This window comes from Haliotis rufescens, unplaced genomic scaffold (assembly GCF_023055435.1).
Source record: "Haliotis rufescens isolate VD_foot unplaced genomic scaffold, xgHalRufe1.0.p SCAF_7, whole genome shotgun sequence".
Taxonomy (NCBI): domain Eukaryota; kingdom Metazoa; phylum Mollusca; class Gastropoda; order Lepetellida; family Haliotidae; genus Haliotis; species Haliotis rufescens.
In genome coordinates, this window is record NW_025964361.1 from 21562595 (window position 1) to 21590109 (window position 27515).

Genomic DNA, 27515 nt, shown 5'->3' on the forward strand with positions numbered 1-27515 from the left:
TCACTGGAAGCATCGTCTCGTTGACGCCCGGCTCATGCTGGCGACCGACAACACGACAGTAGCGTCTTATGTGAACAAACTGCAGGGAACACACAGTCACTCGCTACTTGATCTCACGTTCGAGTTTTAAGTTCTGGTGGAAAGTGTCCCGTGCCAGGTACGCGCCCGTCACATCCCCGGTGTGCGGAACGTACTGGCCGACGCTCTGTCGAGGCCTCGGGATCCGAGCCCCACAGAGTGGATGCTCAACCCAGTAGTTTTTCAATGGCTGTGCGAACGTTTGGGTCGTCCGATGGTCGCAACCAGGTTCAACAATCAACTCCCGTTCTGGACCCGAGGGCCATCGATCACGATGCTCTCGCGTTAGACTGGACGGGCATGGACGCTTATGCTTACCCGCCGACAGCGTTAATACCACTCATTCTAAGCCGAGGAGTTGGCTGTCGAATGTTACTGATCGCGCCCATGTGGCCGAACAGATCGTGGTACCCCGACTTGCTGGCCCAGGTCACGCAGTCGCCACTTCCACTGCCTGTGAGACCGGATCTCCTGATCCACCCTCACACCCGTCAGCTTCATCCAAACGCAGGGCAGATCAGTCTGCCCGCGTTGATGTTGTCACCGAGCGTCTGAGGAGTAAAGGTTTTTCTCGTCGGGCGTCTCGGGCATACGTTAGTATGCATCTTGATTCTACCCAGAAGGTGTATAATGCACGTTGGGCTATTTTCACGAGGTGGTGTTGTAAACATCACATTCATTCGACAGATAAGGTATCTGTGCAGGACATTGCTTGTTTCATGTCTCACTTACGAGAGACCTGGAAACTCTCCGGGTGTTCCATTGCCAACTATGTCTCCTCCGTTGCTACGGTACGGGACGTTGCTATTGGTACCAGTCACTCAAAAGAGCCAGTGATTCGGGGTATTATCAAGGGTTTCAAACAGGAAGCTCTTAAGAAAGGTCGCCTTCAGGCTCCTGCCTGGGATCTTTCCCTGGTGTTGAAATCGCTTACAGAAGCTCCGTATGAACCCTTGAAAAATGCTTTGTTTCGGCATGTTACTTTGAAAACAGCATTTCTCCTCTCCTTTGCCACGGCGGCACGTGTGTCTGAGATGTCACTCGATGTCACCAAAGTACGATTCGATAGGGGCGACAAAGGAGCAGTCCGCCTGGGCCTGCTCAATAGGCTTCGTCGCTAAGAATCAGAAATTTGGCCAAACGGAGAGAGAATTCACTGTAAGATCACTCAAGGAAATCTTACATCCTGCTGATACTGAGGACAAATCTCTGTGTCCGGTTAGGGCCCTTAAGTATTATCTTAAGGCCTCGAATGAACGCAGACAAGGGCGTGACCGTCTGTTCATATCATGTAACCCTAATCGGACTGCTGACATAACTCACAACTCGATTGCGTTATGGCTTCGTTCTGTCATCAATCTGGCGTACCGGTCTCGGAGGTTACCGGTTGCGGGGTCAAACCCGCACGAGATCAGGGCGCGAGAGGCTATATTTGCCCTACACTCCAGTATCTCTGTTCACAGAATATTGCGAGGTTGTTACTGGCGTTCTGACTCGGTTTTTGCCAATCATTACCTCAGAAAGGTCTTTGATGAAGACGTGGAGGGTGTGCTCCGTCTTGGGCCGCTGATCGCGGCACAATCGGTCATTTAGGGGGTGCGTCAGCGCAATTCCCAACTCCTCAGGCGTCAGACCTGGCACGGTGGTCAATCTGGGTCGACTCCAATGTTCCCACAGCCGTGGGTACGGGAGTGAGGGTCCCGCAAGCCAGCGCGCTCATCCACAGGTGAGTGCGGCTTTCTGTGTGTTTCTTTATTTGAGTTGACAATTATGTACTTAATTGTCTGTCATGTATTGCAACCTTGTAATGCATGTTTTCAAATATTGAATTTAGGTTACGCGCCTATTACATACGCTTAAGTAGGCTTGTTCTTGGGATAAACGGTCCGAATGAAATTAATTTCCCTAAGATTTAGCTCACACGGATACTATGTTTTCTTCCGCTGCAGCGACAAAATACCTATCCAGTGAGGCCGTTTGGAGTCACCAATCGTTTGGCAAGACGATTGACCCTTACGGTATGCGCTTGACAGTGCTTTGGTATTCCTATATGGTAAGGCCAAGCTGGGAGCATGTGCATCGAGCGCTTCCGCCTTGTTGTTTACTTCCGCTGGTCGGAAAGGAACATGAGCACTCAGGTTCGGGTTGTAGGTGCTCCCCACCGCCTACTGTGGTAATCAGCCTCGGTATAACAAGTGGTAACGTATTACTTAATGTAATTTGTAGAATTTTCCTATTCAGAATATTCTATAGTAATACGATACCGCTTTGGCTGATGCCCACCCGACCGTCCCCCGAGCACTTGCTCTCGCTAGAGACAAGAGTGAAGGGTGTCACATGACAGCATAGGTGGCTAGGCACGTGCTACATGAGGTAATTGAGATCTCTGTGGCAGATTTCGCTATAAGAGCAGTTGTGGGAGACAACAGCCTCGGTATAACAAGTGGTAACGTATTATTATAGAATATTCCGAACAGGAAAATTCAACAATACACATGATGAGACATTTGAAATTTGTGTAAAATATCCCATAAATAGCAAAATTAAAATTCATACTTTTTAAAAATAATGATAATATCAATATAATTGATACCCAGTGAATATATATTAAACAACTGCTTTCTCGAAACATTATTCATAATTCTTATTTCCTGGGAGGGATTGTTTGTGTGTCGTTACTGGTTCCACTTATTGTATGTGCAGCAAGCATTGCATGTTTGCAGACAACTGTAGATAGGAGTTGAGTTTAAGATTTTTGTACCTTTTTGAAGATTTCAATCTTAGGTAAGATCATGATCTTACAGTTGCGCTTAGATCGGTTTGTGAAAGTGGAATAGGACAATTGTATGGTGATTGTAAAGTTGATTGTAGGTGCTTAAGATCAATTGTAACTAAGATTGTTTTGTGCAAGTGGACCCTGGTCTCAAGACAAACACAGTGGCATATTAACAACCTGGAAGTGGAAGCCGTGCTTCTGGCAGTACAACATTGAGCTCATCAATTGACCAACGCCAGACTGACTATCACCAGGGACAACACACGGTCGTTTGGTTCATCAACAAGCAGGCATCGACCCACTCTAGCTCCATTTTGAACTAGACATTCCATTTTTACCAGTTAATTCAGTTGGGGGCCAGAATGAGACACATTCCTGATGCACCCTTAATTAACAGATTAAACAAACAACAGGGTTTTGTATCGTCATGAAATATTTTGAAAGTACAAAACATTTGTGTGACTGTATTGACTGATGTCTAAACTTTGACCGAGTTACTTTACAATGTGTTTTTTCTTGCCTGTGGGTTTGTGTCCTTGATGCGGATGTTATCATTCTGGTTCCAGTTTGACGGCGTCCATGTAGTGAGCGGATCGCTGGATACGTCCATCAGAGTGTGGGACGTAGAGACGGGCAACTGTCTACACACCCTCATCGGTCACCAATCACTGACCAGTGGTCTAGAGCTGAAGGACAACATACTGGTGTCGGGCAACGCAGACTCTACGGTCAAGGTCTGGGACATCACCACTGGCCAGTGCTTGCAGACACTACAAGGTACACAGAGGAACAAGCTTTTACTGCTGTTTCTCACATCTGCTGAGCAATTTTGTACCAATTCTGTATGGCATAAGATAATGTTCTGTTGAAGTGTTGTTACTGTGTTGTTAAATGGACACATTTCATCTATATGTTAAACTTCAACAGGTTTCTCAAACTTGACTTCATTATGGCATCTGAATGAAGAAAAATATTTGACTTCCAAATGGAGGAATTTGAACTGAAACTGAAGTGTGTCTGATTTGCAGCATGTAAAATCCAGTTAGTTTTATTTTAAGATTGGAGTTTTTGCCCCTGTGTCTTGGTTGGTTGGTTGGTTGGTTTTTAACGCCGCACACAGCAGTATTCCAGCTATATGACGGCTGTCTGTAAATAATCGAGTCTGAACCAGACAATCCAGTGATTGATATCATGAACATCGATCAGCGCAATTGGAATTGATGAAATGCATCAACCAAGGCCCATGTGTCTGATATGACTCATTTGATAGCATGAGCTGTAAGGTGGAGCTGTAATTAGCCCATTGTCTGAGGAGCTGCAATTCGCTCTGCAGTGTTGCCTCCCAAGTCTGCTAGGAGCCCTTGGTCAGTGATTTGAATCTCAAATTTGCCCCAATAATGATCCTTGATCTGTCAGCAGCAACCTGTGCTCATGGGTCTAGTAAAGTGGTCAGTGTCGAAGACCTACATCACTTCAGGCTTTACTCCCACTTGGAGCTGACAAGGTGTGATATGACTGAAATACTGTTCAAAGCAGAGTTACACCTTTCTAACTCCATGCGCTGTAACCTTGAGTTGTGAGTCTTGCAAGGACATATGACAGAGTACATATCAAGTGGCTGAAATGTTGTCTTTTCTTTTGCCAGGGCCAAACAAACATCAAAGTGCTGTAACCTGTCTCCAGTTCAATAAGAAATTTGTGATAACTTCCTCTGACGATGGGACAGTTAAAATCTGGGACTTAAAACATGGCGACTTTCTCCGGAACCTTGTAGCCCTCGACAGTGGTGGCAGTGGGGGAGTAGTTTGGCGACTTCGCTGCAACAACACAAAACTTGTTTGTGCTGTAGGCAGTCGCAATGGCACAGAGGAGACTAAACTGCTTGTGTTGGACTTTGATGTCGAGGACAAGAAATTACCCTGTGTTACATGAGACCAAATACACTCTAACTTGTGAAGTGGGTGAAGCTACTGTTCAATGGTTTGGAAAGCACACATGAAAATATTGGATCCTTGTGTCACAACAGAGAGTTGGCAACGGAACTGGGGATCTTCACCGGCACCTTGGTGCGTTTCCAGAACAGATAGCCATTTGCTTGGAGACTTGTTTGACTTTATGAACACATGATTTTATGACTATTTCTATGGATTGTCGGATTGTCATTGGTGCTTATATGATCGTCTCAAGGTGATAAGATCTAAAAGTGGAATGAACACAAATTAACATTTTGTGAATTTCGTTTCTTTTGTATGGTTGAGTCTGTGTTATCAGAGTTATTTCATCACCAGTCACTGGTATCTAGGAACAGTTTGCAGCCGGTTTTCAAGTCCTGTACATGACCTTGACTCTCCAGAAGAGCATGTAATTACCTCGCCTCAGGAGTACAGGCGTAATTGTAAATATGTGTATGTATGCATCAAATCTGAGAAATGGCAAGACTGAATGTCAGCATGTTAGGTGCTGCACAGTTTATATACATAGAAGCATTGGACTTAACAGGTGGCTGATGTCAAGTCATAGATAGTCACTGGTAAGTCACACCCCTATAGACATGGGAACATTACAATCAAAGGCCACTTTGTGCATATACACTGAGATAGGCTAGCTGAGGGACACTATAGACCTGGGCGACTGAGGAACACTATAGACCGGGGCTACTGAGACACAATAGTCCTGGGTTACTGAGGAAAACAATAGTCCTTGGCTACTGAAGAACGCCATAGTCCTGGGCTACTGAGACAATAGTTCTGGGCTACTGAAGAACACTATTGTCCTGGGCTACTGAGGAACATTATAGACCTGGGCTACTGAGGAACACTATAGTCCTGGGCTACTGAGGAGAACATTATAGACCTGGGCTACTGAGGAACACTATAGTCCTGGGCTATTGAGGAACATTATAGTCCTGGGCTACTGAGGAACATTATAGACCTGGGTTACTGAAGAACACTATAGTCCTTGGCTACTGAGGAACATTATAGTCCTGGGCTACTGAGGAACATCATAGACCTGGGTTACTGAGGAAAACGATAGTCCTGGGCTACTGGAGGAGCACTATAGTCCTGAGAAACACTATAGACCAAGGTGACGTTGTACAAAGCAATCGTAACACCCATATCTTAACATAGACTTACGACAGTCATATAACACTAAGGTTGTTTTGTACAACGGCACCCTGGGCTACTGAGGATCACTATAGACCTGAGCTAATGAAGAGTCATGTTGCCATCATTGATGAAAATCAAATTTATTGGTTAATATGGTTATGTTATGGCATGGCAGGGATTAATCAGGAAAAAGGTGAAACAGCAATCAATAATCAGCAGCATGCTAATGTTGACCTTTTCAAAAAGTACATGAATAATTAACACAAACAAGCTCAAAATTAATACTTTACCTGTCCGGTATTTACTTTTTGTGAGGATTTTTTATGTGAAATCATGACAAGAATGGGCATATCTAATTTGAGCAACTTGCTGAACAGCAGTTGATTGAAAAAATATTTATTAGTCCAAGCCAAGCTAACATTAGCAGTTCACAGGAAAATATCAGAAGATTGTGACCGCCTTGATAACACTTTGTGTCAACTTAGTCGGACCTGCCAGTTGAAGTGTACATACATACAGTGTATAATCTGATGTTGGCAAGAGTTGCTGGTATGATATGCTGACATATTTTCAGGGATGGGATGTCATTCAGAAGTAATATTTCAGTATTATTGTCATCATTATAGTCAATGTCATACTTTAACAACTGATATTGAAGGGTACGGATATTTCAGGTGCCCACAGTATGACTGATTGCACAGTAGTGATGTTGCATACAACAGTCAGGAAACACTTGCCATGTCAAAGAAGATGGGACAATTGTTCACTCAGCTTTTCCATGATGTGAAAGAAGCAGAAAGCATTGTTTTAATGTCACGATTCCAGAAATAACAAGCATTTCATGCTGAGTGTAGGTAAAAATAACACATCTCCCAAAACTATGTGTCCTATTTGTATGAAAATATATGCAATTATGAGAGAAATGGATCACACACCTGATCCAAGATTATGTTTGGCAAAACAATTCACATCTAGGCTAAGTTGGAATTAGTATTCACACATATTGAATGATTGCTTCCTTGGATGTTGTTTACAGTCAGAGTTGTGTGAGGTGCCTACCTCATGATTCAATACATGTCGCAATACTTGAGTCCTGATACTTTATTTGCTCAGTTTTTGCATGAAATTCTCCATGTTCAGTATGGTCCCCTGAACTGAGGTTTGTCACATGACAGGTAAATTCAGGCTTGTCCTGATAGCAGTATAGTATTAGTATTACAGTCTGATTAAGCATTTGGTTTCATTTTCAGCAGGAAAATAATGCTAGCATGAGAAGTTACCAGGCTAGGTTTATGTAAAACTTTGTAAATGTGACTTGTAAAATGCAATACTGAATTTAACAAGGACTCGATCCATGGGTGGGTGTATTGTGTATTGTATCACCAGATCTAGATTTGTGATGCATCCATACATTGGTGAATGGGGAAGCCCTTTCTGTGGTGTGTTTGAAACTAAACTTTTTCTAATGACATCCCATGCGAGAAGGAAGTGGTGCAGTGTGCGTTTATGGAGCTTGAGTGATTGTGAGTCTAGTAGTCTCTCAGCTGATACTATGTAAATAATTGATGTATTCATCAGCTAGGGTCTCTCGTATGGTGCCTATGCACTGTGGACCGATGGGTGTATGGACAGTAAGTGCTACCGATGAGTCAAAACAGGCTTCTTAATAATAGACCTTGTACATTTTGGTAAGACAATACTTTCAAGTTTTCTCTTGTTCATGATTTCTCATGAACATAGTGTCAGCAACTAAGAATGGCATGATAGCTTACATCTTTCAATGCATAAACATTTATGTGAAAATGTATTTCAGTGTATGGAAATTAAGTTATTACAAATGTTTAAAAATTCATTCAAATTTTTTTATGGTATAATTTTTGTTAAAACTCATCATTTTGCAGTCTGCCAAACCATAAAGTGAGAACAAAAGAAAATTGTTTAGATTGGAGACGGATTGCCATGGGCAACAAAGTGTTTGTATGGTATTTTTATCAATCAGCTTGCAGTGCTATGAATACAGGAATGATATGATTTGGGTGAAATGAATTTGTTGTAATTTAAGTCAGGACTGGACATGGTGCCAAGTGCACATTTTAACATGTTGAAAAATAGATCTGATTTAGGTGGTTTGCAAACGGACGTCTGGAGGCATATGTTAAAAGTTCTCAACAAACCCTCTTCTTGGGTCTAGCCATATAAAGGACGGGGGCTGTTCCAGCGGTAAACGAAGACTCAACTGCTGAATATGAAAGGATAACCTGATGACATCATCTCAGGTTTCACAAAAATTGTTTTCTGTCCATCTCTCTGTCCAGTTCCTAAAGGAGACAGCTACTATTCTAATATGTGAAGTTATGTGGTGAAGTTGTCACACAATGTTTTTATAACTCTTGTAATGTCTCTTTTATTATAAGAAAACTAGGTTTTTACTGGACGGTAATATCCTTCTCGTTTTCTTTCCATTTTAATCGTCATTGATGCCAAAATAGTGATGTAAATGAAACATTTATCTTGTTTCAAATTTTTCATCATGAAGGTATTCTGCTACAAGGTCAAGGTTGAAGTCAATTATGCAGTCACTTGTAATTATCTCCCCTTTTTGTTCTCTGTTTTGTTTAACTGTAGTACTATACTTGTTGTGCTCTGCATTTCTGAGGGAAGATTTCAATTCAGAGGATTTCAAAAAGGGAACCAATTCAGGAACCAAAAAAATTTCTTGAGCAATATTCTGACGTGCAGTGCACAATAAGGTGAGGTCAATTGTTGAAAAACATTCAGTATATTTTTCTTGAATATGCCTTTTAAACAAGGTTCTCATTTTCTGGAGAAAACCCCCAAAATACTCACGTGGTAGAAGCATTTTGATTTGGTTTTTGATTGAAGATTGTTTACTTTCTTGAATTTTAAAGATGGCCCTTCTGTTTAACGAGACACCTATTGGTTAGGCCTAATCGTTTTCACTTCAGTTTTTTGTGGTAAGATTGTTGATACAATTTTTGTTTTTTATTTATTTACATGAATAAGTTTTAGATTATGAGACTAATATTAATCAATACAAACAGCTCTCTGACACAAGTATTCTACCCTTGACAGTGTCATGTTATTGCAGTGCAACAAAAACAATTTTTGTTTAGATTATTTCAGTACCAAAATATATTAGAATGGACCTTTCAATCCAAAAAGGCAGCATTACAAAATGGTGCTAGTCCTGTAGTCCTTGCCAAACTGCCCAATAGTTAAGGTGTCATAAGGACTTGTAGAAATTTGCCCTTTTTAAAGGCTTTGCTATATGTATCATTATAAGGACTAGTGGACTAAAACTGTTAGTTTCTGTCGCTGAAAGATGGTTATTTTTTTGTTTTGTGAGATGTATATGAGCATGTACAATTATCATCGTTACTGCAAGTGTTTGTATACAGTATGTTATTTCATTGTCTGTGAATACATACAACTGCTTAGTGAAGCATATCTCTTTAGTCACTAAAATAAGTAGTATGTAATTACATGTGATGGACTGATGTGGAGTATTCAAACCCAGGAAGTGACAATGGAGACACCTGAAAGGCTAAGACAGCATGCAAAGGAAAATGCCCTACATAATCAACCTGCGACCCAAACTTGTGAATCTACTAGCCAGAACTTGACTCAGCATCATTTTCAGTAGATGTTGCTGCTAATAACGGTTAATCTATCAACTGAGCCTCCCAGACTGAATTAGTTTTTACTGGATTTGGACTACTTGATTAAGTCACAGACTTAACAGAACTTGGCAAGACTAAAGGAATGAATACTGAACACCATGATGTATTTTATTAGGGTTTTACTTCACATAGAAATCTGCATCAAGTACACACAAATGTATAGAATGGATGTCCAAAAATATATAAAGTGCATTCCGAGGGACGCACTATAATATTCAGTGTACCAAATTCTTGACAAGAATTATAAAGTTCCTGTAATTAAAGAATTGATTAAGTCTTACAGTACAGTTAACCATTTCAATACTTTACAGGACCTTCATATTTCCTGTGAGGACCCTTGAAATTACTAATTGAGGGTCCTCTGGACCCCTAGTTTTGAAAGTCGAGGTAAAACCCTGTATTTTGATACTAGAAAATAAAGAAAAAGTCATAAAATACATGTTGTGGATTAGATTTTATAACTAAAGAATATGGGTTGATCAGACATTTTCTTTCACATGGAATTTTCTTCAACCAAAAATATGAGAAAAATGTTTTGACAGTAACTTGAGTAACCCTGTCTAATGGGAAATCTGGAGCACAACATTAGTCCCTTTTTACTGTTCCTGTTTCTTTTCCCATCTCTGCATCTATTGAAGTGGAAGGTATTTGTAAAAATACATGTTGAACAAGTTGTCAGACAAATATGATACTTCTGCACATCTTTTAGAGAGGAGTAAGAATGATTTTTGTGTTTAGGGCTTTTGTTTTTGTTGTTGTTAAACATAATATGTAAATAAGAAAAGGTAATTTATGTGAAAAAAATTGTCCTTGGACCATTTGCAAAAGGAATTAATTAGTGCTTTGAATACATGAACAGAACTTGGGATACTCATGGAACTAATTGTGTCTAGTGCAAATGGGCTTAATTGTTTTTGTGCTCATTGTGAAATCATTATTGTAAATGAAAAAGGTGTTTTATATATGACGAAGAAATTTAACACCACCATTATTGTGAAGGTTAATGCCAGACTCAACAAATGCTGTAATGTCTTTGCTGTTGAACTATTTCAAGGGTTGATTTGGCCTGGTGCTTGAAGCAAATCAGGTGTGGCCAGATCAAATTATTTTCTTGTTTTACACACTTATTTCAGGTAAATATGTCAATATGCATTTCTGAAACAATATCTTGACAATAAAACAAACGAAATTATGTTTTGTACTCTAACTTAGGACAGGAAATCTGTCCAAACTATAAAAGATATGATCTGGCCCAAATGTAAGTTTTTAATTTATTTTCTTTGATGATATTTTTCGCGTTGTGGTTTTTTTTCTTTTTGACAGGAATTATTTAATGACTAACTCATCAGCTATCAGTAACTAGGAAATACTTACATAAGGATTTATGTGAATGGTGATTTCTTCTTGGTGGAACAAGGGGTTTCTGTTAAAACTACTGACAAGAGTGGGGAGAAAAGTAAGAGTATTGTAATTCTAGAATAAGTTTGCTTCAGAGGACTTAGAGAATGAAGTGCAGCTGATATTATGTGTGATACTACTTCTACTGCAGGTGTAGGTGGTCTGATGTTCTGTTTGTGTTGAAGCTGTTTTATGACTGTTTTGGGAAGGATGCCGATGTGAGTGATACACCGTTACATACAACTGGTCTTGTCGAAGGTGGAATCATAAAATTTCATATGGTAAATAAACCAAAGTATGAAAATAAAAGATGTGTTTGTTTTCTTTTAATACATTGCATGTCTTGTTGGAAAAGCCATTACATGTTTCAAAGGGCTGTAGGTGAATTCTTAGCCACTCCCAACTCGTAGATAAAATACATGGTGAACTCGAAGACAAAGCAAATACAATTGAGTAGTAGTCTTGGAGTAAGAGTTGAAGGAGTCGGAGACGCATGGGTTATCAGAGGAGTTGGGTTGAAGGAGTCGGAGACATGGGTTATCAGAGGAGTTGGGTTGAAGGAGTCGGAGACACATGGGTTATCAGAGGAGTTGGGTTGAAGGAGTCGGAGACACATGGGTTATCAGAGGAGTTGGGTTGAAGGAGTCGGAGACGCATGGGTTATCAGAGGAGTTGGGTTGAAGGAGTCGGAGACGCATGGGTTATCAGAGGAGTTGGGTTGAAGGAGTCGGAGACATGGGTTATCAGAGGAGTTGGGTTGAAGGAGTCGGAGACACATGGGTTATCAGAGGAGTTGGGTTGAAGGAGTCGGAGACACATGGGTTATCAGAGGAGTTGGGTTGAAGGAGTCGGAGACACATGGGTTATCAGAGGAGTTGGGTTGAAGGAGTCGGAGACACATGGGTTATCAGAGGAGTTGGGTTGAAGGAGTCGGAGACACATGGGTTATCAGAGGAGTTGGGTTGAAGGAGTCGGAGACACATGGGTTATCAGAGGAGTTGGGTTGAAGGAGTTGGAGACATGGGTTATCAGAGGAGTTGGGTTGAAGGAGAATGTAGACATTGCAGGCACAAGAAATCCATAGTCAAGTCGTCTTTCACTTGTCTGATGATACCCAGTGTTGCACAGACGGTGTTCCACTGGGCACAGCTGTCACATGACTGTGTGTTGTCACTGTAAATTGGGTCTACGAATTCACTATATCCTGTTTCAAATTAGAGATGGAATTAAAGAGCATCTGTTTTACGTCGCAGTCAATCATACTCTAAATCATGGAGGCCTGTAAATAATTTAATGCCATGGCTGTTGACCTCATCAGCCATGTCAAGGAGCCGTTGTGCATCTGACTTGATCCTTTAGGAGTCTCATATTTGTTGATGCGGGAACACTTGTTCTGATCAGAAATGAATGACACTGTATGTAAACATAATATTGCCATCAGTATAAGACATCTGGACTCTGCAGAGGAAGGGATACTGACAAACCATGGACCTAAATAGAGGCGATGCAGAGATTCACAGTGGCTCAAGGCATGGCTGAGGGAGGAACCTCTGAATGTTACATTTGTCATGCCTATGTAGATACAGGTAACCTCCAGTTCAGTTAATTACATTGCAAATCATTATGAAATATAATATAAAATATTTTTCTGGAAAATTTTCACATAAATCACATGTCAAGGTTTATACATGTAAAAGTTTCTATATCCTTGGACCAGAGACCATATAATAGACCATCTATTATATGGTCTCTGCTTGGACACAGGGGAAAGTAAAATTTAAATGTTTCAAAAGAGGCATGCGAAATAGAAAAATACAGGTATTAAAACTTATAGTAAAGCAAAAAATAATACTACAGGTCTAGATCTACCAGATGGGAAATTATCTGAATAAGATCTAGCTCCTTTCATAAATTGATGTACATTTTCATAATAAACATTGAACAACTGTAGAATCAAGGGCTGAGTAATGTTAACAAAATTAATATTTCTGTGTGCACTTTTCACGTATTGTGACTCTTTTAAACGTATCGTGAACAATTTGTCGTAGTAAGTGAGTCCGAAACACCGGTAGCAGCAAGTGGGTTCTTGTCTAATACAGCATGCGCATTTCAACAGCGGTACCAGTTATTCTCAAAGGGGGGTCACTCTTATTTGTTATTCATTACGGTGGCGGGAACTATTTGAGAAGATCGTTCCAGATTGATACATGCTGATGCCACTATGTAAGAAGGCTTTGACTATTTAGAAGGTATGCAAGAAAGAGAATAATGACATTGGGTCGTATTGGACTTGTTTTCTGGTTCGTCATGACTGGTACCCATTATTTGCTGCGTGTGGCAGCTTATGTCACCGAGTGTGTACGATGTCACGGATCATCTGAACACACGAGACGATCCGTATGCACGGAGATTCGTACCCTACGAAAATGGCTAACTCTTTCCTAAAATTCTCGTCAGATTTGTACCTGTTTTGGGCCATTCGTACTTAATTCGGCTGATTCGTACTCAAATTTGGATGACTCGTAGACTACACATATCCTTGCAAGATGTCCGAAACAGGATTTTTCTTTAACCGGTGTAGATCGTAACACCCCACTTCCCAATTATTATGTTTCTAATAATTTATTCAGCAATTCAGCACTAAATTCTCACATATTTGGACCTGTACTTTCATAGCAATTTATTCATAGCACTATAACGTTTCCAAAATTCATTCATTTTATATTTCCAACATTCATTCATTTTACATAACAAAAATCCAAAACATGAAAAACTATTATAAACTGCCTTTCCCTCTTTGATATGCTTGTAACATTAGGATGGTTACCGGATCTACATCGCTGCGACAATTATAGACTATAGTTGTGACATGTTGAGACGGAGCCAAGCTAAAGCATTACCCTGTTGCAACTTCATTCAAAAACGTTTTTTTACAACTGAATATTTTTAACTTGCACATATGTTGTAGTGATTATTAGTGTAGAATGTCAACATTTGTTGAGTCTTCAACTAAAAGACAAATTGTCTCGATGGAAGATAGCATGAAAAATGGTATACTGCCACTGTATTTTCTATGCCAGAAAACAGTGAGGCATTCTGTCAGCCTGGGCTATCATGTCACATCCATGAAATAATGCAAACTCATTTTTTTTTCAGCCTTTGTGTTATTTCCTGTAACAATTAAAAGCATTCAAGCATTCAAATCTAAGCAAGTAGTTCTCATACTACCGTAGACTTTAATGTAAAAAAATTGGAGATGCACCTACATGTGCAGCACACAGACATCTTTGACCGGCCTTTCCCACTGATCTGTAGTTAGAATCCAGTATACACCAGTGCCTTTAAAAATAAGTGAAGATAAAAAAATGTTCAGAATAAACAAATAATTTTAAATGTTGGTTTTATATTAAAATGAAAGTTAAACTTGATTTTTTATATTTTTTTTATTCTGACATTATTTTTTCAGATATACTGTATTTGATGTAATAAGCGCCCAGGGCGTTCTCAAAATTAGAAATAGAGGCCTCTTATTAGAATATTTTTTTTGGTGAAAAAAAACATTGAACAGTTGAATGACCGTAAATTTTGTGGTTTATGCTGACAGCCTAAAATGTTTGTATATGACAAATATATTTTTCCAGAATTTAATTGCCCATAATTAAGAGACATATAACACACGAGTGCGTATTATACACGAATAAATAAGTTGCGTGTACATTGATCAATCAGAAGGGGTGCTAGTTGGGATTGTTCACTAGCCAATATACTAGCAAATATCACCGTGGGCGGTTATTAGAGCGGGGCGCTTATTAGGTCGAATACGTTTTTCTCCAAATGAAAATCTACCATGCCTTTATCAAGCAATCAATTGCTCAGTTGCAATATACATTCAAGTCATCATACTTTGAAATAAGAGATTTACCAATATTATTCTGCCCCTTATAAAATGTACCCCACCATTAAGTGCTCTGAGTCATCACAGGTGTTAATTCATTGATCCATCATTTCTTACAGAATTCTGATACTCATGCTGTTAAAAAAGTAGTAAATTACAGGGATTTGTCCCAACAAACAACAAATCATACAGACTTTCACACAAGATGTGTATGGTTCATAAATCGATGTAAATCATAGTTGTATCGTCTCATTTCGTCTTATAATCGTCAATTAAATATCAATCAATTATCGATAATTATCAGAGAAGTAACTTTTGAGCAAAAAAGCAAAAGAGTCCAAAAGAAATCAACATATTTCACATCACTTGTGAGTGGTGACACATTTATGCAGGGATGAATCTCTGTACATTTTAGTTATAAATACAATGGTTGCTTTCCGTCTTTGGCAATTGACATGATTGATAAAAACAAGTCTGTTTTGGAAAATTTAAACTTTATTTCATCACAATTGTTTATGTAAGATACAATCTCATTAAAATCAGATCTTAGTTTTCGCTACCGCTAAACAAAGATCTGAGGACATCCCATTACGAGTCATTTCAGAACGACATATCGCAAACATTGACCGATCAATGAATTAACTGACAAGAAATCGACAGTAGCCAATTAGAAGGCAGCTTTCTCGAGCTTTACCACACTAGTTTCAAACTGGTGACTATGCCTCAAAACATATTTTGACATATTCTTGGTTAAATTTTTAAAACTGATAAAAAGAACATTCTGGAATGGCTTACAGATGGCCTAGATTGTATTTGATATAATCATGAATCCTGTAACTGTCGTTCGGAATACCCTCTGTTAAATAGTTTGAGGTTGCATGATTAGAAAACACATTCCGCCTGTCACTTCTATGATCTGGTAAGCGACGCTCTGATTGGTTGGATGAAAGGTCATTCTGACGTGACCCATAATGGGATGTCCTCAGATCTTTGTTCAGCGATTTATCTTTACATGTTAATTAATGCTTATCATCGGGAAATATTTAAAATATTTTCACATATGAAACATAACCCGACCGTCGGGCAGGGGGATTTGAAAATCTGGCAGCCCGAGTTGAAATCAACCCGTCTCGGACGGTGGGGCAGGCAGGTATTTCGAACACTGATTTTAATGAGATTGTGTAAGATATTGTCAATGACACAATTTTCATATCGATAATCGTTAATAATTCTTCCTATCAATGATAATTACGATTATCAATATTTGTAGCCAGCCACACTTGACCATGTTGACCTAAAAAACTAGGGGTATAGGGGACCCCCAATAATTTATTTCAAGGGTCCTTACAGGAAATATGAGGATCCTTTGTAGTAATGAAATGATGTAGAATACTGTACTGTAAGATATGATATTTACTTTAACCTGTGAAGATCCAGGTTAGAATTGCTCTTCAGCAACCGCTTGCTTGTCTAGCGACTAACGGGATCAGGTGGACTGGCTCGCTGACTTGGTTCATGTATGTCATCGCATCCCAATCGATGCTCATGATGTCAATCCCTGGACTGTCTGATCCAGACTGGATTATTAAAGACTGCTGTCATATGGCTGGACTATTGCAGTGTGTGGCATTCAACATGTTCAACAACAAACAAAAGTGAAAAAGAAGATAATTACTTTAATTACCGGACCAAGATATTTCTTGTCAAGATTTGGGTACAATGAATAGTATTGTGCGTCCATTCCTAATATTAGAGTACACTGGACACATTACTGCATCATGTAAATCCTGAATGTCACTGTGTCCATATATAGGGGAAAGACAAAGATTCGTACATAATATAACAAATGTTATATTTGGGATAACAATTTCTTTGTAAAGTACAGATTCTCATACTTTTTTGTACGTGATCCAGACTACCAGTTGTGGGACTTTCATTTTGTGGAAGCCTCGGTGGCTGAGTGGGTTAGATTGTTGACTTTGTGTGCTTGCGATTAGGTGCCTCACTCTGCCAGTGTGGGTTCGAATCCCTGACGGGACTCAACCAAAAAAAGTATGAGAATCTCTACTTTACTACGAAAGTGTTATCCTTAATATAACATTTGTTACATTTGACTACTTTCTAAATGGCATTATGAATTCGTACATACTGTTGACAAATGGTTCCATTCGACATTTACAATGTACAACTTATATGTTGGTGATGTTTAACAATAGAATTCAGCTGCATATTAATATTCTGATGGACCATAAAAAATCCTTGATAAAAGTATGAACTCCATTATGTCCATTGCCTTGTCTGTAAACTTCCGCTGCGCTCGAGGGATGTCACCTCATTTCAAAAACCTGATTGGTTTGGTATGTTAGCAGAGTGTCCATGAATGAGGAGCCGTGCTTTAGTGCAGTGTCAACAATGCTCAACATAATTCTTACATGTCGGCATTAGAACTAAAAAAATCACTGAGAGTGTAAAACCTGTTCATTGGTTTGTTTGGAAACAGGTGTACTGACAAAACGGGTAGATGACAACGATAGCATGATGACACTGTGCCTTGTTTGCCAATCGGGAGACTTTTTCACTTGGTGACATTCTGATGTGGAGGCGTTTAAGCTATCACCCGCCATGTTTACTGGCCGCCGACATGTATAAAGGATGAGTTGATGTAGGACAATAAAACTGGAGCAGTACATAGCTATGACTTCGCAGCTAGCTTTAAATCGTAATGTAACTGTTTGTTAATCAAGTTAACAGAAGCTCCTGGCGCCAGTAAGTGAACCCTCTGTGAATGTCTTTAGAGAAAAATGTTCATCAAAATACATGATGGAAGCCAGAATTGATTGAACATGTGCACAAGGAAACTTGAAAGACAAACAGAAGACAAATATCGGAACACACTTGATGCAAAATGATGCTGAAAATAAAATTCCAAAGTTAAATACTATTTTCTTGTGAATCTTTAATAAAAGGGGCAACCAATCAGCTTATCCAACTTACCGTCAAAGGGCAAGTAAAGTGAAAAAAATGAATGATATGTATTTTCCAATATCAATTTTCTGAGAGAGAGAAAAATTCAAAATATTCCTTTTAAGAATTTAACATGTTTAAATGTCTGTGTGGAAGTGATGAAATCAAACACTCCAAAATCAGCTCCCACAACAAACCTGTTTAGGCATGGCCTGAAGCTACCAGCGCAGTGTTGACAGCTTTTTTAATTGGCTGTCACGTTTGATGCGTTTATCTATTTTGTGATTCTTAACCATTATCCATACACTGTTTCTGCTATTTCTGTTTAATAATCCTAGAAAAATAACATTGCATACATTGTTGAATGTGTGAAACAACCCTTGATCTTGACATTGTGAATAATTTGGATAACACTTAAAGATTGTTAATTAGAGTTTCATTACTAACATCCTGTTCAGGTAACATACCAGCTGCTGCCCTCAGCCCTGTTCCACACAATACATGCCTGTCTTCAGTATTGTTACTAAGGTGATATTAGTTGTGGACACGGTAATCAAATGGATGAGCAGAAGCAGGCAGACTGGGCATCAGCCTGATCATCATGATCTTTGAAATTGTGCAGCACGTCAAACGCTGAGAACCCGTTTTAACGTCAAGGAAGGGGATTACCAGCAGTGGAGGAGTTTGCAATATTTCTGTTTTTCAATCTCAATTTTGGTCAAGCTTTTGTGATTAAGTAAAGCCTAAAGTATTAAAATGTGCTAAGTTGCTATGTTAAGTTCCTGTGCTCCTTCTGTACAACCAGGCCATGTCGACTTGTTGGGGAGAGAGTGATTCCTGGACTTCTGGGGAGGAAGAGGAATCTGATACAGAAGCAGATTGTGGTCCAGAAGATGGAGGAGGATGGGATAATGATTTCTACTCCTACGCTTCATTCCAGGATGAGGAGTCGGAGAGTGATTACTGCGACACTGATGAGGAACAGCAGCAGGAGGTACATGACAGGGCAGAATAGTTGTGTTCAGATAAGCAGGGGCTGGTGCTTTGTTTAATGTCATGCATTATGTGCATTGAAGCCTTAAATATTTGAAAATTATCTGCATGTGCCCCCATATCTGATGAAGTTTTTACAGGCAATTTGTGGATATCTACATAAGCCTTTCTTTACAATCCACTGTATCTGTGTACATGTTTTGATCACCCAAAAAGGTAAATTTTCTACTAATCCTGCATTATTCCTTAATGCATATTACTGCTTGTTCTTGACAGTGAAAAGAACTGTGTGAAGGTCTTTGCTTGAAGAAGTTGTTCCAAGTAGCTGAGAGGCCAACCCTATCACCGAGCTTCCATGTGACCAGGGGAAGTGACGTCACAGATCATCACTTTACTCTTGTCACTTGCTGAGTGAAGACCTGTTTTTTCATCTCTCACAAAACTTGTTCAAACCCTCAGTGTTATGCTTCTTGAGTTAATGTTTCTTGTACTTGTGTTGTATTTGTATCTTTGTACATTCTTTGTTTCAACTTGTGCATAACTATTTGACACCTGTTGGCGTTACAATGGTAATCTTGGGTGTCGTGCTATATTCTTCTTGCCTGGTACCTTACCATTGCCGTACCCTTGCATGTATCTTGCTTTGTCATTGTATATTGTCTTATGTTCTTCGTAATGTTTGTTGCATAACCCCACATAGTGGGAAAACAAATTATAACGTACATAATCGGACGGGGATGCATTGTGATTTTACACTGCTTCATTGCAGATAACATGCCCTTCTGTTCCAAGTGCCGGCGTAACATGTTGGCGTGGGATCCCCACCCCTTGTACTTAAATTGTACATCTCCATGCCTCAAGTCTTCTCGATGTTAAGACTGTCTCCAGCTTTCCCCCACAGATTTCAAAAGCAGAGATCACAGCAGGCGCGGAAACTCCGGTGTAAGATGTCCGACGCTTTCTAGACATCTCCAACTAAAAGGGCTACTTTGTCTCTTTGCCAAGTTGTCGATATCCCACCGGCTCCCTTGATCAAAAACATGATCCTGGCCCTCGACGAGGACTTTAGCAAGCTCTCACTGACACCGTCCTTCAGAGCTCCACGCTACAGACGAAGTGATTGTCTCATCCTCTCCCTCCAGGTTGCAGTCTGCGCCCATGAGCTCCACGAGGATCTCCACCGCATGACTGGGTCTAACCGTCCCACCTCTATACGAGTTTCTAACCAATTTGCCTATGTGGAAACAGAGATTCGTCGCTCTCTCAGGCCACTCTCCCTTATAGCGTCGACCTCCAGAGCCATTATCCAAGACCTGTCAGAGGATAATCCAAACCAAATAGACCACCTTACCACTGTCTTATCCTCCATTTAACGACAGGTCAAGCATTTGCGCTCTCATATGCAAGCCGCTCTGATTGAACTTACAACCACGTAGCGTCGGGGCTACCTCGCTTCATCTGATTGGGAGTTCAAGAGGGACCTGCTTCATCAATCCTTTGACCTATTTCAGGAGAGGTCTCTAAAATTTACCCCAGCCTTCGCCCAGGTTGAGACTACCGTAAAGGCCCTAGCTAGGGTATCGCAGCCAGCCTCCTTTAAGCCGCCCAGTCTGGATCCTACCAGCCACGACGTAACTCTTTCCAGTCCTGGGGGCGGGGCTCTGCCTCAACTTTGTTAGGTAAAGGCAGAGACAATGCAAGTCCCCAGACTCGTACCAGTCTCGCTGCGGCCACTCCAAAGGAGGAAGTGGTAACCGCAAGGACTCCAAGTGAAGTGCCACAGAGGCATGACTGGGACCCACCGCCAGCCGTCAAAGTTGTCGACATTCCAGTATGTGGGAGACTGCATCGATTCTGGAAAAATTGGGAGATCTTGGGGGAGACTTATGTCACCAAAATTATCCAGCAGATGTACGAGCTGACGCTTATAGACGCCTGTTGCATCGTCCCTCATAGCGGACTTCTACCCCCTACTCAACAGCAGCTACTACTCCAGAACATCTTGTCGTTTCTGGCCAAAGAAACCGTAGAGATTGTACACACCCCAGCCTTAACACCGTGCTTCTACTCACCCATCTTCCTTCTCTCCTTGACTCTGACAGACACAGGATGATACACAACCTCGCCGGATTCAACAAACGCTACCTGGTGAGTCTACCTTACTTTAAGATGACGACGCTCAGGCTCCTGAGATCCCGGATCCAGGCTGATGAGCACATCCATTGAGGATGCATATCTACATCGAGGACAGATATCTACATGTCCCAATCCATCCTGACGACTGGAAATTCCTCTGCTTTATCACCATGGGAGTCCATTACCAATGGGCGGTCCTCCCATTTGGAATTTTCTATTCACACGGCTTACCAAGCTGATAGCCTCATACCTCCATCTCCGGGACATTCAGTTCGACGCCATCATCGACAACTGCCTCCTGAATCATTGGGACACGGTCACTCTACTTCATCACAGGGACTTCACCCTCGGTCTCCTTCCCCAGTTGGATTGGAAGATCAACCTCAGGAAGTCAGAGTTCACACCCTCATTCCGCCTTCAGGTCATCAGGGTCTTTTTCAGACCAACCCCAACCTGCTCTCTGTACCCAGGGACTGGGTGGAGTGCATACTTTTGCATCTGATCCCAGCTCTCCATCAGCCACTCATGCTGTGTCAATGGTAAGTTCTCCTGGGCCTCCTAACCTCAGCACAGGACTTGATGTACAGAGGAAGGCTTCAACTGTGCCCAGTCCAGATGTACCTGGCTCCCTACATTGGTTTCCATCGTCCTCCCGGATCACCTTAAACCTCACTTCCAGTGTTGGACAGTGGAATCAAATTTCTTGTCTCCTTGACAGGGCTTACGACCTTGTTAAACCTGTTCGTAGATGCCTCCCTGCAGGGACACCTAGAGGGACAGGTCGCCTCGGGCTGTGGAACGCCGATCAGCGCCTGTGGCACATCAACAACCTAGAACTGGAGGCACTTATCCTGGCTCGCGCTCATTGGAAGCAGGCCCTCAGACACAGCTCTCCGTCTCGACAGACAACATAACCATCGTCTGGTGTCTTTGGGACCAAGGAAAGACTCACTCACCCTCACTCCTTCAAAAAACATTCCTTCCACCTTGTGAATCATCTGGATCCCAGGTCCAACACATTCCAGGCTGTCGCAACATCCGGACGGATGCGCTGTCTGAGTATGATAAAGTCAACCCCACTGGCACATCGCCCTTCCACTAGGAGCCTATACGACGACAAATGGCTATCCTTTGAGAGATTTTGCAGGGGAAAACAGAAAGACCCCACCACTGCATCAACTCAATTCCTGGCTGAGTTCCTCCTCTACCTTCGCAACAAGCAACGACTCAAAGGTAGCACATAACGACCTATCTTGTGGCGCTCAAGTCCATCCTGGCAGTTCTCGAAGATCGGAGCTTGACGAAAATCCCGGAACTACAGGCTTTACTCCATCTCATTCAGGCCTGAAGAACACTAGGCAAAATCTCGTCCACCAGCTTGGGATTTGAACATCATTCTCACCTTGCTGAGAGACGCGCCTTTCGAGCCCCTCAACATGGCGTCAGTCTACCATCTGATGAAAATGCAATCTTCCTCTTGGTGCTTGCTACAGCCGCCCGTGTCAGTAATCTACATGCCCTGGACGTCACGAGTGTCCGCTTTGAGCATAGTCAGCCAGAGCCGTTCAATTCAGACTGTGCTGGGACTTTATTGCCAAGAACCAGCTCCCAGGGCAGCCCGATAGATCGTTCCTCATCCCTAGTGCCCTGGAGTAGAAGGTTCATGCCCCATGCATACGGCTCGGTATGTCAGCCGTCAACTTACACTTGAGTAAGGTTATCGTTTATGGCTGTGTCGTACCTGGACACTCCGCATACCTATCTCTTGGTTTCCATCTGAAGATTGGTCTTTTGCTGCCGGCCACACAACCGATGGATAATGAGTTCTGAGATGAAAACCCACAAAAGATGCATTAAGGAGTAATACAGGATAAGTAAAAACTCTAGTAAAATCCCAGATATTTTTCATGTTTGTATACTTATCCTGCATTAGTGCATCTAAAGAGCTGCCTCCCCATGATGCCTTCTGATGTTCCGGACTTCGGAGTAATGTGATGATCCGTGACGTCAGTTCCCCAGGTCACGTTGGAACTGTGTGATAGGGTTGGCCTCTCAGCTGGTTGGAACAAATTCTTCAAGCAAAGATCTTCACACAGCTCTTTTCTGTCTAGAACAAGCAGTACATGCATTAGGGAGTAATGCAGGATAAGTATACAAATATAAAAACTATCTAGGATTTTACTCAATTTGTTTTTACCATACAGTATCACTGATCCCAGTATCGCAGAGACCTGGTATTTTACCTCTTCTTATTTAGACTAGTTCATGCATCTGTGTTACAACTTTGATAAATATTTGGGAACAGGGTGCAACCTGGGTTAGTCTGTGGTGCTACTATCTTTTCTTGTCAACATGCGCCTGGTGCAGGTTAAATCAAGTTCCTTAAATCGAGCCCTGTATTACCATTCTGATCTGCTAATTGTGATCGGAACATTTAAAATAAGTAAAGAATTTGTGGAGCAATTTCATATTTATAATTGCTCAAAATCACTCAGACCACAATAGGTGAATGAAGGGATAGGTCTTTAATGGCTTATTAAGGGCCGTGAAATATTCTGGTTTTCTTTTTTCTGATGGGAGATTGTTCTGTGACACTGGGCCACAGCATGTTGGAATGACCTGTTGCCCTATGGAATGAACTGTTACCTGATTTTGACCTTCAGATGCAATGATCATGTCATCTTGTTGGGTACTACAAGTTTTAAGTGTGAGTGAGTGAGTTTGGTTTAACACCGCTTTTAACAGTATTACAGTTATATCGCGGCGTGTCAGCTTAATGTGGGAGGAAAGCCCGAAGTGGTGCAGGTGTCAGACGTTTACCAGTTCGGTGAAACCCACGTGCACGGGTATGGTGCTGACAAACCTAGAAACATAATCGCGGTGAACCGGGATTCGAACCCACAATCATAGGTTTCTGGCGTGACCAAAGCGACGCAACTCTGCACAGCGAATCGCGGCGCCCTATGGGACTGGGCCATCCGTGCCCCCGCAAGTTTTAAGTATGCAGGAGGCAAACCATGCAGTGACTTGTAAACTATAAACTGTAAACTTAGAAATCTGTTTCAGGAGTTGTCGAAGTCCTCAGTACCTCCAGGTGATGCCCACAGAAGAGACAAGGCCATGATGTTTGATTCCCAAAATCACAAGACTTCAGCAGCAGCACCAAAAGCTGAACAACAAGGATCAGATGATGAAGACATGGCAAGTGATGAACAATATGGTGGACGTATAGTGGAGTCAGAAAAGTGTCTGATATCTGTGACTAAACTGTACAGAGTATGCAAATCTTCAACATTTCAAAAGTATCAAAGCCAGGGCACTCAGACAGGATTTGACTTACCTCTGTTCGATGACTTTTCATGTGAGAGTGAGGTGCCGGACACTGCATGGTATGCCTTAACAGATCTCATATTTAACCGAGATGGACATGGAATTATAAACTGGTTCAAGAAAAGAAAAGTATCTGCCAGTACGAAAATGGCAATTGGAAGTGAAGTAGACTCTCCTCTGAAAATAGCAATTCGAGCTGGGAGCGTTGTGATATTTAACTACCTCTGTGGACAAGGTTTTCCTTTTCATCCATCTTGTCACCCATTCTTTGAAGCAACAAAAGAAGGCAGCTTGCCCCATCTCAAGAGAATGCTGGACCTAGGTGTTGACATTAACATATCTGATGATGAAAATATGACAGCTTTGCACTTGGCCTCCAGAGAACCATATGACTATTCTCCAATCATCAAATTCCTTGTTGCTCATGGTGCCGATGTTGGGCAAGTTGATGAGTTTGGAGCAACACCAATATTCCGAGCAGTCATGAGTGGCTCAGAAGAAAACATCAATTGTCTCATTGAAGCAGATTCACCACTTAACAAGCAGAACTTTGAAGGGAGGCCCATCCTTCATGCTGCTGTGCTACGTGGTTTCAAGATGGTAAAGCGATTATACAGAGCAGGAGCTCGCCCTGGGACGTCCCCAATCTATGACGAAGTGCGAGCCGCGGTGAGAGGTGGACACATCAACATCCTGAGATACCTCATCAGGAAGAATGCTCCTTTGAGAACAAAGTCCTTTAAGAAGAACCTGACCACCTTGTGCCATGCCATCACATGTCCGGATGTTGATGTGGGAACGCAGATGCTTGACATGCTTCTGGCTGCAGGTTATGACATTTCTGCAGAACCAAACATTGAAAAACATGTCCCTCCCCAATATTTCAGAGGCCCCAGAGGCAAAGCCCTGAAGAAGAAGCTTGTTTCCTTCAACACAAATTTGAAAAGTCTCAAAGAGTTGTCCTGCTTGAAGGCACGGCAAGCTCTGGGGACATCGCTGCCAGACATGCTGAAGGATGGCTCCGTACCACCCGCCATCAGGAACCAACTCTCTCTGAAGCATGTGTGAAATGACTAAGGTTGCTGATGGTGGTCATGAATTGTTATGATTTTAAAAGTTTTTAGCATGTTGTATCACGTTGCAAAGCAACATGTACTTGTCATAGGTTTGTTGCTTAAAGTTCAAAACATCTTTGATTGTGTGAGGCTGTTGTGAGACTTGGACGGTCTCTATTCTGTTGTGGCGGTTTGTGATATTTGAAATATTATGTGACAAAATAAAGACCTTGAACTAATTTATAATAATTCAAGATTTGTCAAATCAGATTTGTGGAGATAGCTAGAACATAACCTACTAGCTATGGGAGAATTATCATGATTTTGCTTTATGTGAACATTTGTGAAGGGTAGATAGTAAGTCATTTGTCATAGCTTATTCTGTATCTTATCCATGAATATAAGATAGCTACGTGATAAATTGCAAAGAAAATTATGAAGAGCGAAGTGTGGTTTATTTTGCAATAAAACATTGTCTTATCATGACCTAATCTTTGGAAATTTAAACATGCGCTTGCAACTTGATGACGTCATATATTGGATGGTATTTTTGAGAGCGACTTGTCAAGTTTGTTGTTTCCCATATATGTAGATGGGCAACGCAGATAAAAACAATGACCAGACGATTGCATCCAAAAGCGGGAGAGATACGACAATGAGTATTGGGAGAGTAGGTACAGGTGATCGATGTGAGGAAATATGTGGGGAATATCCACCTGTGCATAAATAGACTTGTCCAACATTGCTGAGGTCGGATTCTATTAAGGGAGTCATTGTTAAAGCTACATGTTATCAACATCCTTAAAGAGGCTGTGCATTATGTTGATGCCCCTCGTGGTTTATTATCCGTGTAGTATTTTATTGTACTCCTTTATTTCTTAAATAAGACCACCTCCGTGGTCTAGTGTTAGAGTCTCAGCCCTGAGAGTGGAAGGTAGGGGGTTCGTTCACCACCCAACATCTTCATCAGTTGGACTTCAAATAATCTAAAGCATTTTAACAAAAGTTGGCCTCTGTACATGTGGGATCAGGTGTCAAGACTTCAGACAAGACATTTCCACAAGGAGATGATGTTTGGACAGTCCACATGGAGAATATAAGTGCACAGGTAAACTGGAACGTCAGTATAAAATATACCGAACCTTATTATTTGAATATCAATGCTGAAAACAAGGTCTGTGAAGTGAATATATTGTTGACATTTTAGACTGAGGACTACATATCCAGGTGAGCTACTTTGTCGTAGCACTATTTATTCCAAATCAATACCTTGTCATTACAAAAGGATGTTATGAACCTATTTTTCGGATAATGATGTTCATAAACTACAAAGAAACAGGATACAGATCTCTTACAATAGTTTACTTCTCACAATGAACCATGAACAAAAGAGATCGACACGGATCTGGCAACAGTTCAAATATATACATAGTTTTCTGTGGAAAGACAGGATTATATATAAGCTCACTCATGTTCACCCATTGGTTACAAATAATGAATGAGTGGTTGAGTGAGTTGGGTTTAACGCCGCTTTAAACAGTATTCCAGTTATATCGTGGCGTGTCAGCATAATGTTGGAGGAAAGCCTGAAGTGTTTTTCAGTTCGGTGAAACCCACGAGCACGGGTATGGTGCTGACAAACCTAGAAACATAATCGGGGCAAACTGGGATTCGAACCCGCAATCATAGGTTTCTGGCGTGCCCAAGGGACGCAACTCTGCACAGTGAATCGTGGCGCCTTAGACGACTGGGTCACCCGTGCCCCCTACAAAAAACTTTCCAATTGTAACAAGGTTTGTAGAGGAATAAATAAACTTTGGTTTCATATGAAGGGGACTCATAGCTAATGTTTTACTTGAGCCATGATCTAATTCTGTTTATACCATAGCGTCAAGTATGGTAAACTATCTGATAAAGCAATGGACTTTTGTGGTGCTCGAAAGCAGGAGCAACCATCCACAACATCCGGGTTGCATGAAACACAACCAGACGGATCACAGAGCCTGTCCACCATTTTAGTCGCCTCTTACAACAAGCATGAGGTACTGTGGACCTTTTTGTCATGGCCCTTAATGTGTGCCT

The 27515-nt window shown here is 41.2% G+C and overlaps 2 protein-coding genes across 3 annotated transcripts in view; both read left to right on the top strand.

Moving 5' to 3' along the window:
* Window positions 1-11369, top strand: part of LOC124139839 (F-box/WD repeat-containing protein 7-like) — a 51799-nt gene extending 40430 nt beyond the window's left edge. The window contains exons 13-14 of the mRNA XM_046507211.2: window positions 3421-3631; window positions 4500-11369. Coding sequence (XP_046363167.2) covers window positions 3421-3631; window positions 4500-4786 — 498 coding nt within the window. The 3' untranslated portion in view covers window positions 4787-11369. The remainder of the gene's footprint in view (window positions 1-3420; window positions 3632-4499) is intronic.
* A 1822-nt stretch (window positions 11370-13191) lies between these two features.
* On the top strand, window positions 13192-25919 carry LOC124139840 (ankyrin-3-like). 2 transcript variants are annotated; one of them, XM_046507214.2, is made up of 3 exons: window positions 13192-13283; window positions 18725-18913; window positions 24115-25919. In XM_046507214.2, exons 2-3 carry the CDS (start codon window positions 18728-18730, stop codon window positions 25444-25446), a joined length of 1518 nt encoding a protein of 505 aa, XP_046363170.2. In that variant the 5' UTR covers window positions 13192-13283; window positions 18725-18727; the 3' UTR covers window positions 25447-25919. The 2 variants fall into 2 exon arrangements, with proteins under 2 accessions (XP_046363170.2, XP_046363169.2); XM_046507213.2 differs by having other exon boundaries at window positions 13196-13309.
* Window positions 25920-27515: the final 1596 nt, after the last annotated feature.